The sequence below is a fragment of the Zalophus californianus genome, chromosome 14, assembly GCF_009762305.2.
Source record: "Zalophus californianus isolate mZalCal1 chromosome 14, mZalCal1.pri.v2, whole genome shotgun sequence".
Lineage (NCBI taxonomy): Eukaryota > Metazoa > Chordata > Mammalia > Carnivora > Otariidae > Zalophus > Zalophus californianus.
This window is the reverse complement of record NC_045608.1, coordinates 29,494,724-29,516,960: the sequence shown is the minus strand read 5'-3', so window position 1 is coordinate 29,516,960 and position 22,237 is coordinate 29,494,724. Positions and strand designations below refer to the sequence as shown.

Here is a 22,237-nt window from a genome sequence, read left to right as displayed (position 1 = left end):
GGGGCAGCCCACTCCAGGCCCAGCTCTAAGGCTAGCCCCCTTTTCCTCCCGGGGTGGCTGGGGGCTCAGGGCAGACCATACTGCTAAGAGAAGGGGGTTGCCTGGGGGTCTGCATTTCCTCTGGGGGACCACCATGCCCTGAACGCTCACACTCAGTTCTACCTCATGGGGTTGGCGGAGGGAGTGACCTGGGCATCTGCATTTCCCGACACTCCCGTGATGACTGGGAGGCTCCCCTGACCCCTCTGAGGCCACCAGGGCCCCTCCGACATACAAAGCCTGCCTGGCCCTGCCCACTGAACTCTTCCCTGGCTCCCACCACCCTCAGGCTTTGGAAAATAAGACCTCCTCTCTGGGTGGCCCCCAGGGTTTCATGGCAACAGAGTGCAAAGGTGAGGCAGTTCAGTGACCCAGAAGCTACATTAATTCTGAGAGCGCTGGCACACGGTGATGGTGTCTGGGATGCGCCAGTGACTTCAGGGGGCCATGGCAGCAGCCCTGTTGGAACCCTGGGGGGGGCCAATCGGGGTGTCAGACACAGAGACAGGCTCCCAAGAGGGGCTCTCGGCTAGAGTCCCTCCCTTGGTGTCCCCGCACTGCCCAACCGCCAGAGTAGCCCAGCTGCTGGGGGCTTGGCCAGCAGTGTGGGCTGCAGCCAGCGGCTCCCACCCAGGACCTACGGGCAGGGCAGAGAGCCCCAGGATCAGGCGCCGCCACTGCCTATGGCTCCCTACAATTGTCAGAGCGCTGGCACGGGCTGATCACATCCAACCTCCCACCAGTGACGTCAGAGGGCCATGGCGGTGGTGCCGAGGGAACACTGGGTGTCCAATCTTGGTGATGTCTGGTGGATGGGCTGCCAAGAGGTGCTCTCAGCCAGGGTCCCGCCCCTCGGTGTCCCCACACAGCACAACTACCGAGTAGCCCCAAAGCTCAGTGCTCGGCCTCCAGTGTGGGCGGCAGCCAGGTGCCTGAGGCTCCGCTGGGACCTACACGTGGAAGAGAGGCCCCAGGATCACACCCCGCCACCGCCTACAGCCACCTACAATTCTCAGAGCATTGGCATGGTGATTACCTCCGGCAGCGTGACAGTGACGTCAGAGGGTGACAGCGGTGGTGGGGGCGGCAGGAAGGCGGCAGGTGGGGGCGGCAGGCAGGGGCAACAGGAAGCGGTGGCAGGCAGCGGGACGCAGGTGTCAGTGGCAGGCAGCGGTAAGTGTCAACAGGCCGGCCTCGGAAATAGGAACAGGCGGCAGCAGTGGGTGGCAGGCAGCGGTGGCAGGTATCATTGGCAGGCATCATTGGCAGGCAATGGCGGCAGGCAGGCGGCGGACAGGTGGTGGCTGGCAGCGGCGGCGGCAGCGGGGGTAGGCAGCTGGCAGGAGGCAGGCAGTAGCAGGCAGCAGCGGCAGGAAGCGGCAACAGGCAGGTGGCAAGCAGGTGGGAGCAGGCGGCTGCGGCAGCTGCGGTGGCAGGCAGCGGGCTGCAGGCGGCGGCGACAGCAAGGGTAGGCAGTGTTGGCTGGCTGTGGTAGGCAGGCGGCAGCAGGCGGGGAGGAAGCGGCAGCGGCAGAGGTGGCAGGAAGGGCGACAGGAAAGTGGCGTTGGCAGCGGCAGGTGGTGGCAGCAGCGGGGGGTGGGCAGGTGGCAGCCAGCGTTGGCAGTAGCGGCAGTGGGAAGCGACAGCGGTGGCAGGCAGTGGCTGGTGGCAGGCGGCAGGCTGCGGCAGGCAGGCGGAGGTGGCAGCGGGTGTAGGCAGTGGCGGCAAGCAGGCGGCAGGCAGCGGCGGGCTAGTGGGAGCAGGTGGCTGTGGCAGCCGCGGTGGGAAGTGGCAGCAGCAGGCGGCGGTGGGCAGCGGCGGCGGTGGGGGTAGGCAGCAGCAGCAGGTGGCGACAGGCGATGGCTGCAGGAAGTGGCAGCAGGCAGGCGGCAGGGGCAGGTGGCGGTGGCAGGCAGGCCTGGGCGAGTGGCAGGCAGGCAGCAGGAGGAGGCGGTGGCAGCGGCAGCTGCAGCGGCTGCAGGGGCGGCAGAGGGAAGCAGCGGGCGGCAGTGTTGGGCAGCCCCGGGTCATTGGGTGGCAGCGTATGGCAGCCTCAGCAGCAGGCGCCGTTGGCTTCCGCAGTCAGCGGCCGGGGCAGCAGCAGCGGCGGAAGCAGGGGGCCGCAACTGAGGTAGAGGTGGGGTGAGCCGTAGGTTGGGTGAGCAGCGGCAGCATGGGGGAGCGTGGGTCAGCATGGGGAGGGGAGCCAGAAGTGTGCCTCGGCGGCAGCAGCGTCAATGAGCATCCACAGCAGCGGCAGCAGGGGGCTTGTCAGCGGCGTCAGCAGGAGTCAGTGTTGGGCGGCAGTGGCAGCAGAGGTAGGTTCCGGGTTAGTGGGTGTCATTGTGCAGCAGCGGGTGTCAGCAGGAGGCGGTGGAGGCAGGGGTGCTGCAGCTGGTGGGGGCAGCAGGCCAGGATGGCGATAGGGGCGTCAGCGCTGGGCAGGCATCGCCAGCAGGGAGCGGGCGGCAGCGGGTGGCAGCTGGGGCAGTGGTGTTGGCAGTTGGCAGTGGCGTCAGTGGTGGGCAGCGGGTGTCAGTGGTGGCAGCGGCGGAGGTAGGGGCGTTAGTGGGCGCCTGGTAGGGGTGGAAGCAGGGGGGAGCCGGTGGCAGTGGTGCCGTTGGAACCCTAGCATGCTGCGGGTCCGAGGAAAAGGTGCCCTGCAGCCTGATATCCGCAGGGGACGGAGGGGGCAGCCCAGGACCTGGAGGCCAAGCCTAAGGCCGACTGCCAAGTCCTGCTTCCTCCCATTGGGGAGGCCAGGTGAGTTCGGCTTCCGCCCTGGGCCTGAGCCTCAGTCTCTCCATCTGTAAATTGGGCAGAACAGCAAAACCTTAGGGTTATGGTGCAGATTTAACATAGGTAATGAGCTTCTTCTAGACTGGCTGATAGTGCAAGTTGTCATTCCTCTTATTGCACTTCCAGCTGCGTGACCTTGAGCAAGAGAGGTCATTGCCATGCCTCAGAATTCTCATCTGAGAGATGGACCTGGAGATAGTCCCTATATAGGCTTGTTTTGGGGATTTAGTGAATTCGTAATTGGAATCCCTTTCCAGAGTCAATGTAAACCCCGGTTCCTGGCACAGGATAAGTGCAGTACCAGCGTTTGAGATTACTATTCTACAAGTATTGGTTATTGTTATCACTAGCACTGGGGAAGGAACACCAACGTGATTGTCATCCTCTTGTTTATCATCGTGAGTTAATTGAGGAGCTGCTCTGTGCCTGCCACTGGCATAAGCATTCTACACCCTTTATCAGTTTGAACATCTCAGTGGGCTAGGGTCCTGATAGGGCTCTGAGTCTTAGAGACACAGATAATGTTTGCAACCAGATTTCAAACCCTTGTCTTTGCGGCTCCAAAACCTGTGCTTCAAAGTTCTCCATGATTGGGGTGTATCCCAAACCCTCATGCCTCCATGCTTGGCTCTGCACCTTACAGCTCACAACAGGGCCTAACACAGAGGAATAAGTGTTCCTTATTTCTGTTACCATCGCTGTCTTTATTCATTTGCAGTGCTTTACGGGCACAGATGTAACGGTGGTGGTTAGTGATGGTTAGTGATTCAGATCAACAGCTGAAGGACCATCCCAACTGAGAGAAATGAGACCAATTTTATGTGCTTCTCTCCCTCTAGAATGCCAGTCAAGAGACACTGATGATTCAGATTACCAGTGAATTGAAGAAGTTGGCTGCCCAGCCGAAAGAGCTTGAGTAGACAGCAGCAGCGACCTTTTGTAGGCTCTCAAAAGACACCTACGCGATGGAACATGCCCAGGGATTTGGAAAACCGGTAAGGCACTTTCCATACACCCTGCATTGTTCTTCTTCCTCCACTTGTTCAGTATCCCCCAGGAACTCCCTCCTTCTTCCTGTACCCCTAAGCGGGATGCAGTGCCCACTGCTCTGAGTAGAGAGGAGCCCAGCACTTTACATGCTGTTCTGTGCACGCACTCACCAGTGTACAAAGCTCTCCTGTAGCCTCTGCGAGGAACAGGAGGGCAGCTTCCCACACAGATTTTGGCAGGTCTGTGCACTTTCTGAGTCCCCTGAACAATGGTGTATGGCTTATCTGTTTAAATCCAGTTTTGTCTTGGTTTGTTTTACAAGACCTTTTCCTTAGGATAACTTGTAAGATTACTCTCTTAGCAACTTCCAAGCTTGCAATATAGTGTTATTAACTGTGGTCGCCATGTTGTATGTTACATCCTGTGACTTACTTATTTTATAGCTGTAAGTTGGAACCTTTTGACCCATCACCCAATTCACACCCATCCCCCTGCCCGTCAACCACCAATCTGATCCCTGTATCTTTAAGCTCAGTTTTTTAGATTCCATATAAAAGTGAGATCATACAGTATTTGTCTTTGATTTCTTTCACTTAGCATCGTACCCTCAGGGTCCATCCATGTTGTTGCAAATGGAAAGATTTCATTTTTTTGCTATGGCTGAATAGTATTGCAGTGTGTCTACATACACCACATCTTCTTTATCAGTTCATTCCCCCATGGACACGTAGGTTGTCCTCCTATCTTAGCTGTTATAAATAATGCTGCAGTGAACATGGGGGGTTCATACATCTTTTCAAATAGGTGTTTTTGTTTTCTTTGGATAAATCGCTAGAAGGGAAATTGCTGGACTGTAAGGTCGTTCTAGTTTTAATGTTTTGAGGAGCCTGCGTACTGTTTTCCACAGTGCTTGCATCTACTTACTTTCCCACCAATAGTGCACCGGGGTTCCCTTTCCCCCACATCCTGGCTAATGTTTGTTATTTCTTGTCTTTTTGCTACTAACCCTTCTAACCAGTGTGAGGTGGTATCCCATTGTTTTGATTTGCATTTCCCTGATGATTAATGATGCTGAGCACCTTTTCATCTACATGTTGGCTCTCTGGATGTCTTCTCTGGATAATGCCATTTGGATAATCCTTCCACTTTTTAACCACGTCGTTTTTGTTGTTGTGACTGAGTTGTAGGAGTTTTTTATATATATTGGATATTAACTTTTATCAGATCTATGATCTGCAAATCTTTTCTCCCAGGCAGTAAGTTGCCTATTTATTTTGTTGGTGATTTTCTTTGCTGGGCAGGAGCTTTTGAGCTTGATGTAGATGTGCTTATTTATTTTTGCTTTCGTCGCCTTTGCTTTTGGAGTGTGAACCACAAAAATCACTACCAGGATATATGTCGAGCAGCTTTTCCTCTAGTTTTCTGCTAAGAGTTTTAGGGTTTCAGGTCTTATATTCAAGTCTTGAAGGTATTTGGAGTTAATTTTTGTGTATAATGTAAGACAGTGGTGCAGTTTCATTCTTTTGCATGGGGCTGTCCAGTTTTCCCAGCACCCTTGATTAAAGAGACTGTTCTTTCCCCCTTGTATATTCTTGGCTCCTTGGTCATAATGTATTGGACCATAAATGTGTGGGTATCCTTCTGGGCTCTCTCTTCTGTGCTGGTGATCTGTGTGTCTGTGTTTAAGCCAGTATGCCAGCAATCACTATAGGTTTGTAACAGAGTTTGAAACTGGGAGTCTGATGCTTCCAGCTTTGTTCTTTTTTAAGACTGCTTTTGCTATTCAGAGTATTTTGTGGTTCCATACAATTATGAAAGATTCTGTGTCTTATGTCTTTGAAAAATGTGTTTGAAATTTGGTAAGAATTGCACTGAATCTGTAGATAGCTTTGGGTAGTATAGACATTTTAACACTATTAATTCTTCTAATCCATGAGCATGAAATGTCTATTTTGTTGTGTTGTCTTCAGTTTCTTTCCTTAATGTCGTACAGTTTTCTGTATATCAGCTTTCACCTCCTTGGGAAAATTTATCCCTAAGTTTTGTTTTGTTTTGTTTTGTTTTTGATGCAGTTGTTAATCTGATTGTTTTTTAAATTTAGTTTTCTTTTTTTAAAGATTTTATTTATTTACTTATTTGACAGAGACAGAGACAGTGAGAGCAGGAACACAAGCAGAGGGCATGGGAGAGGGAGAAACAGGCTTCCTGCTGAGCAGGGAGCCTAACGTGGGACTCGATCCAGGACTCCAGGATCATGACCCAAGCCGAAGGCAGCTGCTTAATGACTGAGCCACCCAGGCACCCTAAATTTATTTTTCTGATAATTCGTTATTAGTGTATAATAATGCAACAGATTTTTATGTATCTTTTATCCTGCAACTTTACTGACTATATTTATTTTAATACTTTTTGGTGTTGTCTTTAGAGTATTTTACATACAATATCATGTCATCTGAAAATAGTGACCTTTACTTCTTCCTTTTGAATTTGGATGCCTTTTATTTATTTATTTTTTCTTCTGTAATTGCTCTGACTAGGATTTTCGGTACTACAATTGACCCATGGCCAACGTGGGTTTGAATTGTGGGTCCAATTAAGACCTGGGTTATTTTCAGTAAATACAGATATTGTTGTAAATGTATTTTCCTTTTGGATTTTCTTTTTTTTTCTTTTCAAATTTTTATATAAATTCTAGTTACTTAACACACAGTGCAATACTGGTTTCAGGAGAATTCAGGGATTCATCACTTGCAGACAACACCCAGTGCTCATCATAACATGTGCCCTCCTTAATCCCTATCACCGAGTGATTCCATCTCCTGCCCACCTCCCCTCTATCAATGCTCAGTTTGTTTTCTGTCATCAAGAGTGTCTTATAGTTTGTTTCCTTCTCTGTTCTTTGTATCCCCCCTCCCATTTGTTGATCTGTTTTGTTTCTTAAATTCCACAGGAGTGAAATCATATGGTATCTGTCTTTCTCTGACTGACTTATTTTGCTTAGTATCATACACTCTAGCTCCATCAGGATTTTCTTAATCACATTTCTTTTCTCTAGCTTACTTTGTTGTAACAGTATAGTCTATGATATAGATAACATACACAATATGTATTAACCGACTCGTGTTATAGATAAGGTTTCCAGTCAATAGTAGGCTACTGGTGGTTCACTTTTGGGGGAGTCAAAAGTACACTCAGATTTTCCACTGCACAGGGGTTTGGCACCCCTAATCCCTGCATTGTTCAAGGGCCAACTGTATGTTGAATAAAAGTGGCAAGAGTGGGCATCCCTGTCTCATTCCTGAACTTAGAGGAAAAGCTTTTGGCTTTCACCATTGCATAGGATGTGGCTTCTCAGGTATGGCCTTTATTATGTTGAGTTATGTTCTCTGTATACCTGCTTTGTTGAGAGCTTTTATCAAAATGGGTGTTGCATTTTGTCAGAGGCTTTTTCTGCATCGGTTGGATGATCATATGATTTTTATCCTTTGTTTTGTTAATGTGGCCTATTACTTGGATTGATTTGTGGATGTTGAACCCCCCCCCCTTGCATCCCTGAAATAAATCTTACTTGTTCATACCTCTTCCTGGATTGTTGAATTTGGTTAGCTGATATTTTGTTGAGGATTTTTATATCTTTGTCCATCACAGATACTCGTCTGTAATTTTCTTTTCTTGTGGTATCTTGGTAGGGTTTGATAAGGGCAATGACGGCCTCCTAAAGTGAGTTGGAAACATTCCTTCCTCTTGTTTTTGTGGAAAAGTTTGAGAAGGATTGGTATTCATTTTTCTTTGAGTATTTGGTAGAATTCACCAGGAAAGCCATGGGGTCTTGGACTTCTCTTTGTTGAGAGGTTTCTGATTACTTATTTAATCTCCCTACTGGTAATTTGTTCAGAATTTCTGTCTCTTCGTGATTCAGTCTTGGAAGGTTGTGTGTTTCTGGGAATTTATTCTTTTCTTCAAGTTTGTCTAACTTGTTGGGGTGTAATTGTTCATAGTAGTCTCTTATGAGCCTTTGTATATCTATGGTATCAGTGGGAACATCTCTTTCATTTCTGATTGTGAGTCTTCATTCTTTTTTTTACCTTGAGTCTAGCTGAAAAATTTTCAGCTTTTGTTAATCTTTCTATTGTCTTTTCTTCATATTTCTATTGTCTTTTTAATCTGTATTTGGTTTATTTCTATTCTGATATGTTACTTCCTTTCTTCTACTGACTTTGGGCTTCTCTTTGTTCTTTCTCTGTTTCCTTGAGGTGGAAAGTAGTTTGCTTATTTGAGACATTTTTTTTTCTTGACTTAGGCCTGTATCACTATAAACTTCCCTATTGAACCACTTTTTTTTTTTTAAGTAAGCTTGAAGGGGTGCCTGGGTGGCTCAGTCAGTTAAGCGTCTGCTTTCGGCTCATGTCATGATGTTAGGTTCCTGGGATCAACCCTGCATCGTGCTCCCTGCTCAGCGGGCAGAACCTGATTCTCCCTCTCCCACTGCCTTCAGCTCCCCTGCTGCTGATCAATCTTTCTCTCTCTGTCAAATATATAAATGAAATATTTAAAAAATATAAAGTGAGCTCTGGGCCCAATGTGGGCTAAAACTCAAACACAAGTTCAAGAGTCATGATGCTCCACCATCGAAGCCAGCCAGGTGCCCCATTCTCGGAACCCCTTTTGCTGCATTCCATAAATTTTGCTATGCTGTATTCCACTTTCATCTGTCTCAAGGTATTTCTTTTTTTTAAATTTTTTATTGTTATGTTAATCACCATACATTACATCATTAGTTTTGGATGTAGTGTTCCATGATTCATTGTTTGTGAATAACCCAGTGCTCCACGCAGAATGTGCCCTCCTTAATATCCATCACCAGGCTAACCCATTCCCCACCCCCTCCCCTCCAGAACCCTCAGTTTGTTTTTCAGAGTGCATTCTCTCTCATGGTTCATCTCCCCCTCCGATTTACTCCCCTTCATTCTTCCCTTCCTGCTATCCTCTTTTTTCTTAACATACGTTGCATTATTTGTTTCAGAAGTACAGATCTGTGATTCAACAGTCTTGCACACTTCACAGCGCTCACCATAGAACATCCCCTCCCCAAGGTCTATCACCCAGCCACCCCATCCCTCCCACCCACCCACCACTCCAGCAACCCTCAGTTCGTCCCCTGAGATTAAGAATTCCTCATATCAGTGAGGTCAAATGATACATGTCTTTCTCTGATTGCCTTATTTCACTCAGCATAACACCCTCCAGTTCCATCCATGTTGTTGCAAATGGCAAGATCTCATTCCTTTTGATGGCTGCATAATAGTCCATTGTGCATATATACCACATCTTCTTAATCCATTCATCTGTCGATGGACATCTTGGCTCTTTCCAAAGTTTGGCTATTGGGGACATTGCCGCTATAAACATTGGGGTGCATGTACCCCTTCGGATCCCTACATTTGTATCTTTGGGGTAAATACCCAGTAGTGCAATTGCTGGATTGTATGGAAGCTCTATTTTCAACAGTTTGAGAAACCTCCATACTGTTTTTCAGACGGGTTGTACCAGCTTGCATTCCCACCAATGGGGTAGGTGGGTACCCCTTTCTCCGCATCCCCGCCAACATCTGTCGTTTCCTGATTTGTTAATTTTAGCCATTCTGACTGGTGTGAGGTGCTATCTCATTGAGGTTTTGATTTGGATTTCCCTGATGCCGAGCGACGTTGAGCACTTTTTCATGTGTCTGTTGGCCATTTGGATGTCTTCTTTGGAAAAATGTCTGTTCATGTCTTCTGCCCATTTCTTGATTGGATTATTTGTTCTTTGGGTGTTGAGTTTGATATGTTCTTTACAGATTTTGGATACTAGCCCTTTCTGTGATATGTCATTTGCAAATATCTTCTCCCACTCTGTCGGTTGTCTTTTGGTTTTGTGGACTGTTTCTTTTGCTGTGCAAAAGCTTTTTATCTTGATGAAATCCCAATAGTTCATTTTTGCCCTTGCTTCCCTTGGCTGTGGCAATGTTCCTAGGAAGAAGGTGCCGCGGCTGAGGTCGAAGAGGTTGCTGCCTGTGTTCTCCTTTAGGATTTTGATGGACTCTTGTCTCACGTTTAGGTCTTTCAACCATTTGGAGTCTATTTTTGTGTGTGGTGTAAGGAAATGGTCCAGTTTCATTCTTCTGCATGCGGCTGTCCAATTTTCCCAACACCATTTGTTGAAGAGAACGTCTTTTTTCCATTGGACATTCTTTCCTGCTTTGTCAAAGATGAGTTGACCATAGAGTTGAGGGTCCATTTCTGGGCTCTCGATTCTGTTCCATTGATCTGTGTCCGTTTTTGTGCCAGTACCATACTGTCTCGATGACGACAGCTTTGTAATAGAGCTGGAAGTCTGGAATTGTGATGCCGCCAGGTTTGCTTTTCTTTTTCAACATTCCTCTGGCTATTCGGGGTCTCTTCTGGTTCCATACAAATTTTAGGATTATTTGTTCCATTTCTTTGAAAAAAGTGGGTGGTATTTTGATGGGGATTGCATTGAATGTGTAGATTGCTCTAGGTAGCATTGACATCTTCACAATGTTGGTTCTTCCAATCCATGAGCATGGAACGTTTTTCCATTTCTTTGTGTCTTCCTCAATTTCTTTCATGAGTATTTTATAGTTTTCTGAGTACAGATCCTTTGCCTCTTTGGTTAGATTGATTCCTAGGTATCTTACGGGTTTGGATGCCATTGTAAATGGGATCGACTCCTTAATTTCTCTCTTCTGTCTTGTTGTTGGTGTATAGGAATGCCACTGATTTCTGTGCATTGATTTTATATCCTGCCACTTTACTGAATTTCTGTATGAGTTCTAGCAGTTTTGGGGTGGAGTCTTTTGGGTTTTCTACATAAAGTATCATATCATCTGCAAAGTGTTAGAGTTTGACTTCCTCTTTGCCGATTTGGATGCCTTTGATTTCTTTTTGTTGTCTGATTGCTGTGCCTAGGACTTCTAATACTATGTAGAATAGCAGTGCTGATAGTGGACATCCCTGCCGCGTTCCTGACCTTAGGGGGCTTTTCCCCATTGAGAATGATATTCGCTGTAGGTTTTTCATAGATGGCTTTTATGATATTGAGGTGTATACCCTCTATCCCTATACTCTGAAGAGTTTTGATCAAGAAAGGAGGCTGTACTTTGTCAAATGCTTTTTCTGCATCTATTGAGAGGATCATATGATTCTTGTTCTTTCTTTTGTTAATGTATTGTATCACGTTGATTGATTTGCGGATGTTGAACCAACCTGGAGCCCAGGGATAAATCCCACTTGGTCATTGTGGATAATCCTTTTAATGTACTGTTGGACCCTATTGGCTAGTATTTTGGTGAGAATTTTTGCATCCATGTTCATCAAGGATATCGGTCTGTAATTCTTTTTGATGGGGTCTTTGTCTGGTTTTGGGATCAAGGTAATTGTGGCCTCATAAAATGAGTTTGGAAGTTTTCCTTCCATTTCTATTTTACGCAACAGTTTCAGGAGAATAGGTATTAATTCTTCTTTAAATGTTTGGTAGAATTACCCTGGGAAGCCATCTGGCCCTGGGCTTTTGTTCGTTGGGAGATTTTTGATGACTGCTTCAATTTCCTTAGTGGTTATAAGTCTGTTCAGGTTTTCTATTTCTTCCTGGTTCAATTTTGGTAGTTGATACATCTCTAGGAATGCATCCATTTCTTCCAGGTTATCTAATTTGCTGGCATATAGTTGCTCGTAATATGTTCTTATAATTGTTTGTATTTCTTTGGTGTTGGTTGTGATCTCTCCTTTTTCATTCATGATTTTGTTGATTTGGGTCATTTCTCTTTTCTTTTGATAAGTCTGGCCAGGGGTTTATCAATCTTGTGAATTCTTTCAAAGAACCAGCTCCTAGTTTCGTTGATCTGTTCTACTGTTCTTTTGGTTTCTATTTCATTGATTTCTGCTCTGATCTTTATTAGTTCTCTTCCTCTGCTGGGTTTAGGCTTTAGTTGCTGTTTTTTCTCTAGCTCCTTTAGGTGTAGGGTTAGGTTGTGTATTTGAGACCTTTCTTGTTTCTGAGAAAGGCTTGTATTGCTATATACTTTCCTCTCAGGACTGCCTTTGCTGTATCCCAAAGATTTTGAACACTTGTGTTTTCATTTTCATTGGTTTCCATGAATTTTTTAAATTCTTCTTTAATTTCCTGGTTGACCCATTCATTCTTTAGTAGGATGCTCTTTAGCCTCCATGTATTTGAGTTCTTTCCGACTTTCCTCTTGTGATTGAGTTCTAGTTTCAAAGCACTGTGGTCTGAAAATATGCAAGGAATAATCCCAATCCTTTGGTACCAGTTGACACCTGATTTGTGACCTAGGATGTGATGAATTCTGGAGAATGTTCCATGGGCACTAGAGAAGAATGTGTATTCCGTTGCTTTGGGATGGAATGTTCTGAATATGTCTGTGAAGTCCATTTGGTCCAGTGTGTCATTTAAAGTCTTTATTTCCTTGTTGGTCTTTTGCTTAGATGATCTGTCCATTTCAGTCAGGGGGTTGTTAAAGTCCCCCACTATTACTGTATTGTTGTCAATGTGTTTCTTTGCTTTTGTTATTAATTGCCTTATATAATTGGCTGCTCCCATGTTAGGGGCATAGATATTTACAATTGTTAGATCTTCTTGTTGGATAGACAATTTTAGTAGGATATAATGTCCTTCCTCATCTCTTATTCCAGTCTTTGTTTTAAAATCTAATTTGTCGGGCGCCTGGTGGCTCAGTTGTTAAGCATCTGCCTTTGCCTCAGGTCATGATCCCAGGGTCCTGGAATTGAGTCCCACATCGGGCTCCCTGCTCGGCGAGAAGCCTGTTTCTCCCTCTGACCCTCTCCCCTGCTTGTGTTCCTGCTCTCGCTGTCTCTCTCTCTGTCAAGTAAATAAATAAAATCTTTAAAAAAAATCTAATTTGTCTGATATAAGGATTGCCACCCCAACTTTCTTTTGGTGTCCATTAGCATGGGAAATGGTTTTCCACCCCCTCAGTTTCAATCTGGGGGTGTCTTTGGGTCTAAAATGAGTCTCTTGCAGACAGCATATTGATGGGTCTTGTTTTTTAATCCAATCTGATAGCTGTGTGTTTTGATTGGGGCATTTAGCCCATTTACATTCAGGGTAACTATTGAAAGATATGAATTTAGGGCCATTGTATTGCCTGTAAGGTGACTGTTCCTGTATATTGTCTGTGTTCCTTTCTGGTCTATGCTGCTTTTAGGCTCTCTTTGCTTAGAGGACCCTTTTCAATATTTCTTGTAGGGCTGGTTTCGTGTGTGCAAATTCCTTTAGTTTTTGTTTGTCCTGGAACCTTTTACCTCTCCTTCAATTTTCAATGACAGCCTAGCTGGATATAGAATTCTCGGCTGCAATTCTTCGTTTGCTCTTGGGAGCTTTTGTGCCCTGCAAGCTTTCTGCACAGCTTTGGAGGACGAGAGTGAAAATGGTGGCCTCCCAATCTCCGCCCGGAGGAGCTGAGAACTCGGGGCCCCACTCCTCAGTGCGCCCCCAGAGAAAAGCAGTCAGTCACTCCCGTGTCCCCGGTCTCCGGCCGCACTCCGTGCTCACCCAGCCTGTGACCGAGCGTTTCTATCTTTGGCACCCGACTCGGTGTGGAGTCTCCAAACCCAGCAGTTTCATGTGGTGTGCGCCCGCGCTTCTCCTCCCAGGGGAGGAAGGGGAGTCTCCCGGGATCTACAACTTGTTGGTTCCCTGCTGGAGGAGCAGTGGCCTGATGTGCTGCGGATCACGGTTTATGGCAACCCCGAGGTGAGAGCCTGCACCTCGGCTCCGTCTCTGCAGCTGTCTTCCCCATTCTGATACCTGGGAGCTCTGCCGCTCTCAGGCACCCCCAGTCTTTCTGTGACCCCGAGGGTCCTGAGACCACACTGTCCCATGAGGGTTCCACCCCCAGCTTAGTCACTGGAGCAACGTCCCTCAGCGGAGCCGACTTCTAAAAGTTCCGATTTTGTGCTCCGCGGCTCTATCACTTGCCAGAAGCAGCTGACAGAGGCCCCCTCCCCCGCCGTCTATCCTCCCAAATATCGCCTCGGATTCACTTCTCCACACGTCCTACCTTCCAGAAAGTGGTTGCTTTTCTTTTCAGAGTGTTGTTACTATTCTTTTCTTCAATCTCCTGTTGAGTTTGTAGGTGATCAGAATGGTTTGATCCTATCCAGCTGAATTCCTGAGACCAGACGAAATCCAGGTCTCCTACTCCTCTGCCATCTTGCTCCGCCTAGCCAGGAAAGACGTTTTTAAACAAGGTTTTTTAAATAAAAGATTTACAGAATGGCAGATATAAAATGAATATTTAAGTCTTCTATGTGGCCCCTCCAGGGGTATCCTTTTTTTTTTTTTTTTTTTTTTTTTTTTAGTTCATGTAAAATACAGTGCAGTATTGGTTTCTGGAGTAGAATTCAGTGATTCATCACTTATATATAGCACTCAGTGGTGATCACAACAAGTGCCCTCTTTTATACCCATTGTCCATCTGCCCAACCCGGACCCACTTCCCTCCATCAACCCACACTGTGCAGAGCTGTCTGCACTCTGAAAGTTCTATCATGACCAACCCATCGCCATGGTGACTGATGATGCAACCATTTCAACTTCCATTTCAACTGTCACTCTGTGAGCCGAGCCCTTGCAGTTTGGTAACAGGTGTGAAGTTTCCCACGATGGGCGACCTGAATTGCTGTTCTACAGCTATGTTCATATGGATTTTCTGAATTCTCTTCTCTCAAGTTGGCTGCCTCACTTCTAGAGAAATTTGTTTCCTTTTTTTTTCTGTTCATGGCCACCTTCCAATTTGTCCACACTGATAGATGAATATTCTAGGTTTTCCGGATTAGTTACTTTTGATTGTTCAATGAAACTGGCTTCCTTAAATACCTTCTAAATCCAGAAAACTGTACTATTTCTGAATGCCAGGTTCCTACATAGTCATACCGAGAACGCACACAGGGAACACACCACACTGCTCTCATTGGATCAGGAGAATCTTGATGCCATCCAGTAACACATTATAGGGAAAGGAATTACAAGTCACCTCTTCTCAAGGTGGACGACAAAATCTGGAAGCAACTGTGAGCAGTCTAAATCCAGACATTTTTAGAAGGAGAGAAACTGGAATATCTTTTGGTATTTTCATGGGTTGATGTGGAAGGGTTCACTGGCTGTCTGGATGATGCCTGGGAGAGAATGAGAAGGGACTGTGCCATCGGGTAGGTGGAATGAACACTTAGCAGCTGAGTAATGGGCTGTCTCCCTTCAAAGATAGTCCTGGGGTGGGTTTTCAAGGCCGTGTGTATGGAGGGGACTCTCTAAGAGGAGACAGGAGACTGTCCCCTAACCCTAGACTGTTGAGAAAGGACAAAGAGACGTGAGAGTAGAGACTGCAAGTGGGGGAAGTAGGAAGGAGTAGGGAGGAACTCACTCCAGCCAGTGTAGCCTCATTTTAGTCCAGGCCACTCAGACCATTCCTTAGATCAACAGTAAGACATTCAGCATCAGAGATTGACTTCCTTAAAGCAAACATCTCCAGCCTGGACGGCCACTTCCACGATAATTCCTGTGAATTGCTGCTGGGGATTGGTGAGCTGAAGGCAAGCAAATTCCTGGTAGGGTCACAGTGTGACAGGTGGTTTGGAATGGCCTGGATTTTGAATCATCCTGGGAGCCAAGCAAAGTGCCCGTCACAGTGGGTGGTCAACTGCCTTTTGGGAAGAACCTGGGGGGACTGAGCTGACATTGCAAAAAAATGGGGGAAAGTGGCCAAACTGCACTTCTCTGATGTTTCACTGAGGCTCAACTGGAAGAACCTCCAGCATATCTCATGACTGGAACCCTAACGTAGAGGTGAATTGGGATTGAAATTGTTCTTGTGGCACAGACACCTCCTGCAGGGCACAGGTGGATTTGAGAAAGTGAGGGCAGCTCTTGGTTCAGGGGTTCAGGATATTTCCTCGGGGGCCCTGGGCCAGTGTCAGGTCCTCAGGATTTCTCTCCCCAGGGAAACAACTACATTCCTGTCCCGGATCCATCACTCACCAGAGACAGTCACTTCATCTCCCTACCTTTTTAGGGCCTTCCACTATAAAATATGGGTTACCACCCCATATCTTCCGCTCCAATGGTGCTGGTGTGGGATAACAAGAGTGGATAATACACTTTTTCTGAGAGCTGTAAAGCTTCATTCCCACGTGAAGGATAAAGACTGAGCTTCCAACTTCCCATGCAGTGGAGTCATCCGAGTCCCATATGTCTGGATTCACCCACTACCAGGTGTCTAGCTCATTCTATAGGAAATCAGAACTTGAATACCTCCGGAGCAATTGTGAAGCATCAGTCCTTTACTATGTGCGAGGCTCTACTTGGAGGAAATCACTTTTAGCATTCACAACAGCACACTGATGAATAGGAGGTATGAATATTTCCACATTTCAGAGCAGGAAACTGAGACACAGAGGGCTCTCGGTAACTCTCTCAGGTATGGGGACCTTCTAAATGGGATGTGAATCCAGGCCATCAGGCGTGGTCACTGTGCTTTTGCTGCCTTTCTTTCACGTCCCAGCAGTTGCCCACAAAGCCTGTCTGTTGGGGGATGTCAGGGCACACCGCCCTGCAACATCTTCCTAAGTACAACGTTGAAGGACAAATGTCTGCTAGACAGCTGGTGAGTAGGGGGAGCAGAAGGTTGAACTAGGAGTAAATTATGACTCCTGCCTCGATGGCAAGATGCCAACAACGCTCTCTATTTCTATGAATTTCCCAGGACTCTGTGTGGAAGGAGGGAAGGAAGTTGTGGAGCCCTCCACAACCACATCGGCGTCTTCCAAAAAAAAAAAGAAAAGTGTCCGCTTCTCCCTCCAAAACCAGGTCTTCTATATCACGGACACCATGGAAGGTACTGTGGAAATTTACTCATTAAGTTGATTTAGGAATAATTCTTTCATTCAGTAGCATATGCATAACAGAAGAATATAAAAATGCTGAGACAATTTTCTTATTATTTCATATACACATATGTAAATATATTAAGTCCATCACCATTAACTATAGAAGTCAAGATGAATTTCTCCCTGAAACTGGATCCATGTGTCATAGGAAAAAACTGTCTACTAGCTGAATGTATGGACCTTAGCTATTTTTTGAACACAAGTCAATACAGATCTCTCCATGAAACTCTGTTTCTCGATTTTTGGTAACTAGGCAACCATGTTTTGAACCGGTTTAGATTAACAAAAAATTGGAACAAATAAGACAGGAAGTTTCCATATGCCACCCCTCCACTTCCCTCCATTAACCATATCTTACATGTGTGTACAATATACCTTACCATTAACGAAACAACCTCAAACTTTTTAAGAACTAAAGTCCACAGTTTACATTAAAATACATTCTTTGTGTTTACCGTTCTACACGTTTGGCAAATGTGTAATGTCAAGTATTCCTGTTGCGGTGACAGAAAGAAATCTGTGCACCAATGTTCGAGACAGCAGTATTGCCAGTAGCCATAGACACACACAACCCAAAAATCCATCCTGTGAGGGAAGGACACATTAAATGGAATACGTACACATAATGGAATGCTATTCAGCCATATGAAAAAACTAAAGTATTCAATATTCTACGAAATGGATGGACCTTGAAGAATTAAGATGCTTTTTGAAAGAAGGCATGCACAGAAAGACATGTGTTACACGATCCCACTCTTTGAGGAAACGATAGTAGGGAAATTAGTAAACCCAGAACGTAGAAAGTAGGACAGAGGGGGGAACGGGTGGGGTGCAGCCATTTTTCATGGGTACAGATGTTACTTCGGATGGAAATGCTTTGGATATAGATGGTAGTGCTGACTTCAAAGCCTTACGCATGTAAATAGTGTTGTTGAGTAACACTTATTAATAAAAGCATAAACACTATATAGATTCCATCCCATAAAAAACTAATACTCCGAGGCAATAGAGGACAGATCCCGTCACAGCATAAATGCCGGGATGAAAGCTGAAGTGGTCCCGTGACGGGGGAAGAAGTGGGAATGTGCCTGGCTTGGTCACCAATCACATACATTCACTGTGGCCCCGTGTCCACATCAGGGAAAACTCCCTGAGTCATTCCTGTGTAGTGTAACCAATACCCTGACAGCTACTCTGTGTTCTCCTAGATCCTGAGGAGTGCCAGACCGATGACCTTCCCAGCGACAGGACAGAGGAAGGGGCCACACCTGTCCCTGATGTAAGCTCACCTCTCTTTCTCTGAGCTAGAAACGTCCCTTCCTTGATTTCCTCTTCCATCAGTGCAGGATGAAAATCCGGCACTACACCTTAGAGATGATAAAGCAGTCTCCTTTGTTGGAGGAATGCTGAGTGAAAGTCTGTTATGAACTGACAGTGGACACAAAACGGGTGACAAAGGAGGACAGCCTGTTACAAACTGTATGGGATTAAACACCTTTTCAGTTGAAAATGGTTTGCCTTGGAAAAGAATTTTCTCTCTGTTGACCAGAATGGACTTCAGAGGTCTGCCATGAAGAGCTCAAGCATCACTATATATGTCCTCTTTCACTTGGGGGGGGGGACACTGGCTCAACCATTGTACCCCATCCAATTACCTGAAGTCCTTGCACCAAACAAAAGAGCTGTGAGAACAGTGTACGGGATGGTGTGATCCTCATAGTGTTTTATTTTCTCCAATCACAGGTGGATGCGGCGAGAAACAAAAACTGTACGTATTTAAGAGTATCACTCTTTGTGGTGAAGTCTAGGGTAAAAAGAAGGTTGCAACCTGATTTGGGGATCCCCCAGGGAATGAGGGTTGGGGTAGATTGAGAGCGACTGTCCAATAAAGCACTGTGATCGCGTTGTACAGGGCCTGGAAGAACTATGGCATACAGAAGGTATGACTTGTGTGCATGTGCGTTGAAGGGCGCACACGCGCATGTGTGTGTCTGTGGGTGTGTGTGTCTATGTGTTATGATTGTTAATGTAGATGTGTGCAATTTCAGGAGGTATTTCTCACACTTCCATCATAATAAAACTGTCACCCTTCTGAAACACTCAAAACACCGTGGCACACTTTACATACTCATTCCCTCCGTCACCACAGCTGTACCTAGAGGAGGTTTCCATTTCCTTTCCTGAGATGGGGATGGTACGGAGATGAATGATCCAAACCCTTGACCTCCTCCATGGAGAGCCAAGCTGGGAACCACACGCACACACTCGCCTCCTGTCCCCATCCACCCACACTCCCTTACTAGTTCTTGAGCAGCCACACCAGTGTCCTCACAGTGCCTCTGTATCCTCCTAGCTGCTCCCGAGGGCGTGATGGAAAGACCCAGTTCGAAGGCAGAGGAAGAAACTGCGACTCTCCCTCAGGTAAAGTCATTTTTTTTAAGTTTGTATTTTTATGAGAGAGAACGAGAGAGAGAGAGGAGGCAGGGTGAGTAGCAGAGGGAGAGGGAGAAGCTGGCTCCCCGTTGAGCACGGGGATCCATCCCACGTCTCTGGGGCTCCATCCCTGGTCCCTGGGATCATGACCTGAGTTGAAGGCACACGCTTAAACAACTGAGACACTCAGGTGCTATGGTAAAGTCATTTTCTGTGTCTGAAGTACAACCATTGTTTTATTTCTATTTCCTTGAACAACTGAGCATGTACATTCCAGAGGATATATACAGTGTCCTCAGCATTGAGAGTTTCCTGTGAGTTTATACTACTAACTGACCCGTATTTAGAGGGGCATTAAAACAAACCTCACCACCAATTAGTTACACAATGTATGCTAGCGGGCATTTTCCAGGAGACAATCTTGTCTGTGGAAAATAACTTTGTATTTGCTGATTAAAATGGACTTGTGAGTTCTGACATTCAAAGGTGGAGCCTTTTTTGCCGGTGATTTTATTAGTTTTTTGATCATAAACTCAATGATGTATCCCATCTAGCTTGCTCACATCACCAAGAGAACAAAAGTTGTGTGCCAACGGTGTGCACAGGATGATGTGATCCTCACAGTGTTTCCTTTCTTCTAACTGTAGGAGGAGGCAACCGGAAATGGTCCAAGTACGTATTCTAAGATCAGTCACTTCTTGAGGACAAATCTAGCTGATGCACAAAGTGGGGCTTTCTCCTCCTCTTTGGTCTGGAGAGCTTCGCTGATTCTGGGCTCCTGCTGGGAATGGAGGCTGGGGTTGAGTGAGAAAAACTGTCCTGTAGAAACTTATGACCCTGTTCTACAGTCCCTGGAAGCAAGTAAGTCATTTAGGTGGTGTGGCTGGTGTGTATGAGGGTTGGGGGTTGTTTCTGTGAGTCGATGGGATGGGATTGTGCATGTGGGTGTGTTGATTGCATGTGTTTCACCGGAAGACATTTCCCACATACACAGATCAATACAAGTGGCAAATTTCCAAAGGTAAACCTCATCCGCACAGTGCACACCACCTAGGACACCACATTCCTCTCTGACCGCAGCTACACCTGGAGGTTTGCTTAGGGCTCCCTTTCCTCAGATGGGAATGGGGCAGAAATGAAGGGCCCAACATCTGTCATAGTTGGGGATAATTCCCATCCATGACCAAAGCAGAGAAGAATCAGGAAGACATTTTGGTCTATCAAAAAATCATCACTAGCCTTCAAAAATGCTCACAGCTTGAAAGCACATGCTGAAGGGTAAGTGGCAAATGGGGACTCCCAGTAAACCTTCATCATTCGGTTGGTGCCTGACCAAACTTACTGCAAATCTCCTGCATGGCCAGGTGAGAGAGTGTCCGTGCTCTCACCAGGCCTCTCCTCTGTAATGAACTTGCCACTTCCTGGGGCGGGGGGGGGGGGGGCGGATTCCTGGAGAGAATGGGTCCCACTGACTCTAGGACACACACATTGCACAGAAATGGAAGACTGGAAAGAAACAGCATGTCGTTCATGGTGGCTATTTTGAAATGCAGGCATGTCAGTAGGTTGAAAGCTTGTATCTTTGATTTTCCTCACGATAAATGATTAGTGAACAAATATAAAACTGGAGGGTAGTTTTGGTAGGATTGAATGCAGCCCTGCAACACAGTGTTCTCTAAATGAATTCCAATCTTCTAGAAGAGATGATATCTGCGTAGGAGCAGCGTAGGTTTATCCTGGCAAAGAATCAGTCTTGAAAATGGCCACAATACAAGCTCAGTTTTGCTGAACTTCAAAGAGTCAGTAGGGTTCATAGGATTCTGTCAGTAAAACGTAGCATGCATATTAGTGTTTACCCTCTTTCAGATTGATGGATTCACCCTGATTCAATTCCCTGTAGCTAAAATTCAGAGGCAGTGTTTCTCTTTACTTTCCTGCTCCTCTCCCTGACCTTTCTTGATCCAGCGGCAGATCAGTCCATACTCATGAACCACCCTTGCCATACTCTTGTGCGCATGTCCACGCCAAGCAAAGCTCCCAAAGCAATTCCTGAGCCACTTCACCAGTGTCCTGACAGTTTCTGTGTGTTTCTACCTAGCTTCCCCGGATGGCCTGATGGATGACCTTTCCTTGGAGAGTGAAGAGGCAAAAGGCCCATTTTTCACCAAAGTGGTAAGCTGGCCTTTCTTTGTGTGATACAACATTCATATTTTCTCTTTCAGTCGAGGTCAGATGCAAAAATCTCAGCAAGTACAATTTATGTGGTGGGGAGAATGTTTAGTGACAGTCTATTTTCAACTGATACTTGATTCCAAAGACACTGAGAAAAAAAAGCAGGATCAGTTAGTCTTCAGGCTAGTGAGCTTTTCCGCGGGCAGCAGTATTCCTCCTTGCCAATGATTTGGCACATGCATCCTGTAGGAAGATCTGATGCCTGTGCCCATGACTAAGTTTGCTCTGTTCATGCTTTGGGGTTCGCTGGTGTCTGACACCCTTTCCCACCTGGTTTTTTCCCATCACCAAGATCACACAAGTGCTGTGCAAACAGGACAAGGCATGATTTGATGCTCATAATGTTTTCTTCTCTGAAATCGCAGGTGGCCCTGCTGGAACCTGACAGTGGTAAGTATTCTGGACTCTAGAGCCACGCCCTTGTTTGGAACAAGGTGGAAAATGGGAAAGGTGGGGCTTTATTGCAGGCTCAGTGTTGAGAGCCACCCTAATTCCAGGTCCTGCTGGAATGAGAATAAGCGTCCAAGTACCAGAAAGGGATTTTCTGGGTAAAGACCTATGGCCACATGATACTGTCCCCGGAAGCTACTGTCATGCCCTTAGGTGGTGTAGGTTTGTGTGCGGGGCAGTAGCTGTGTCCTTCAGATTGACTATTTCACACTTCTTCAATTCCCTGTAGCTCAAATTCAGAGGCAGCATTCCTATTTACTTTGCTGCGCCTCTCCATGACCTTCTCCATCCACGAAGGCCAACGGCAGCTC

At 46.3% G+C, this 22,237-nt stretch overlaps 2 protein-coding genes across 10 annotated transcripts in view; one reads left to right on the top strand and one right to left on the bottom strand.

The window, feature by feature from the left end:
* LOC118356294 (vegetative cell wall protein gp1-like) overlaps positions 1-22,237 on the bottom strand; it is a 99,082-nt gene that overhangs the window by 37,135 nt on the left and 39,710 nt on the right. For 3 of the 4 annotated variants that reach the window (XM_035724059.1, XM_035724057.1, XM_035724058.1), the window contains exon 1: positions 1,076-2,090. The exons of the other annotated variant lie outside the window; for it this stretch is intronic. In XM_035724059.1, the coding sequence (XP_035579952.1) occupies positions 1,076-2,070 (995 nt within the window). In that variant the 5' untranslated portion in view covers positions 2,071-2,090. Of the gene's footprint in view, positions 1-1,075; positions 2,091-22,237 lie in introns of those variants that run through there. 4 annotated transcript variants of the gene reach the window in all.
* The window catches only part of LOC113913056, a 28,482-nt gene continuing 8,474 nt past the window's right edge, over positions 2,230-22,237 (top strand). For 2 of the 6 annotated variants that reach the window (XM_035724065.1, XM_035724060.1), the window contains exons 1-9: positions 2,246-2,357; positions 3,678-3,833; positions 16,628-16,759; positions 18,020-18,090; positions 18,555-18,579; positions 19,165-19,232; positions 19,892-20,105; positions 21,343-21,416; positions 21,842-21,866. In XM_035724065.1, coding sequence (XP_035579958.1) covers positions 16,753-16,759; positions 18,020-18,090; positions 18,555-18,579; positions 19,165-19,232; positions 19,892-20,105; positions 21,343-21,416; positions 21,842-21,866 — 484 coding nt within the window. In that variant the 5' untranslated portion in view covers positions 2,246-2,357; positions 3,678-3,833; positions 16,628-16,752. Of the gene's footprint in view, positions 2,358-2,605; positions 2,803-3,677; positions 3,834-16,627; positions 16,760-18,019; positions 18,091-18,554; positions 18,580-19,164; positions 19,233-19,891; positions 20,106-21,342; positions 21,417-21,841; positions 21,867-22,237 lie in introns of those variants that run through there. The other 4 variants (XM_035724063.1, XM_035724061.1, XM_035724066.1 and 1 more) reach the window with 4 other exon arrangements.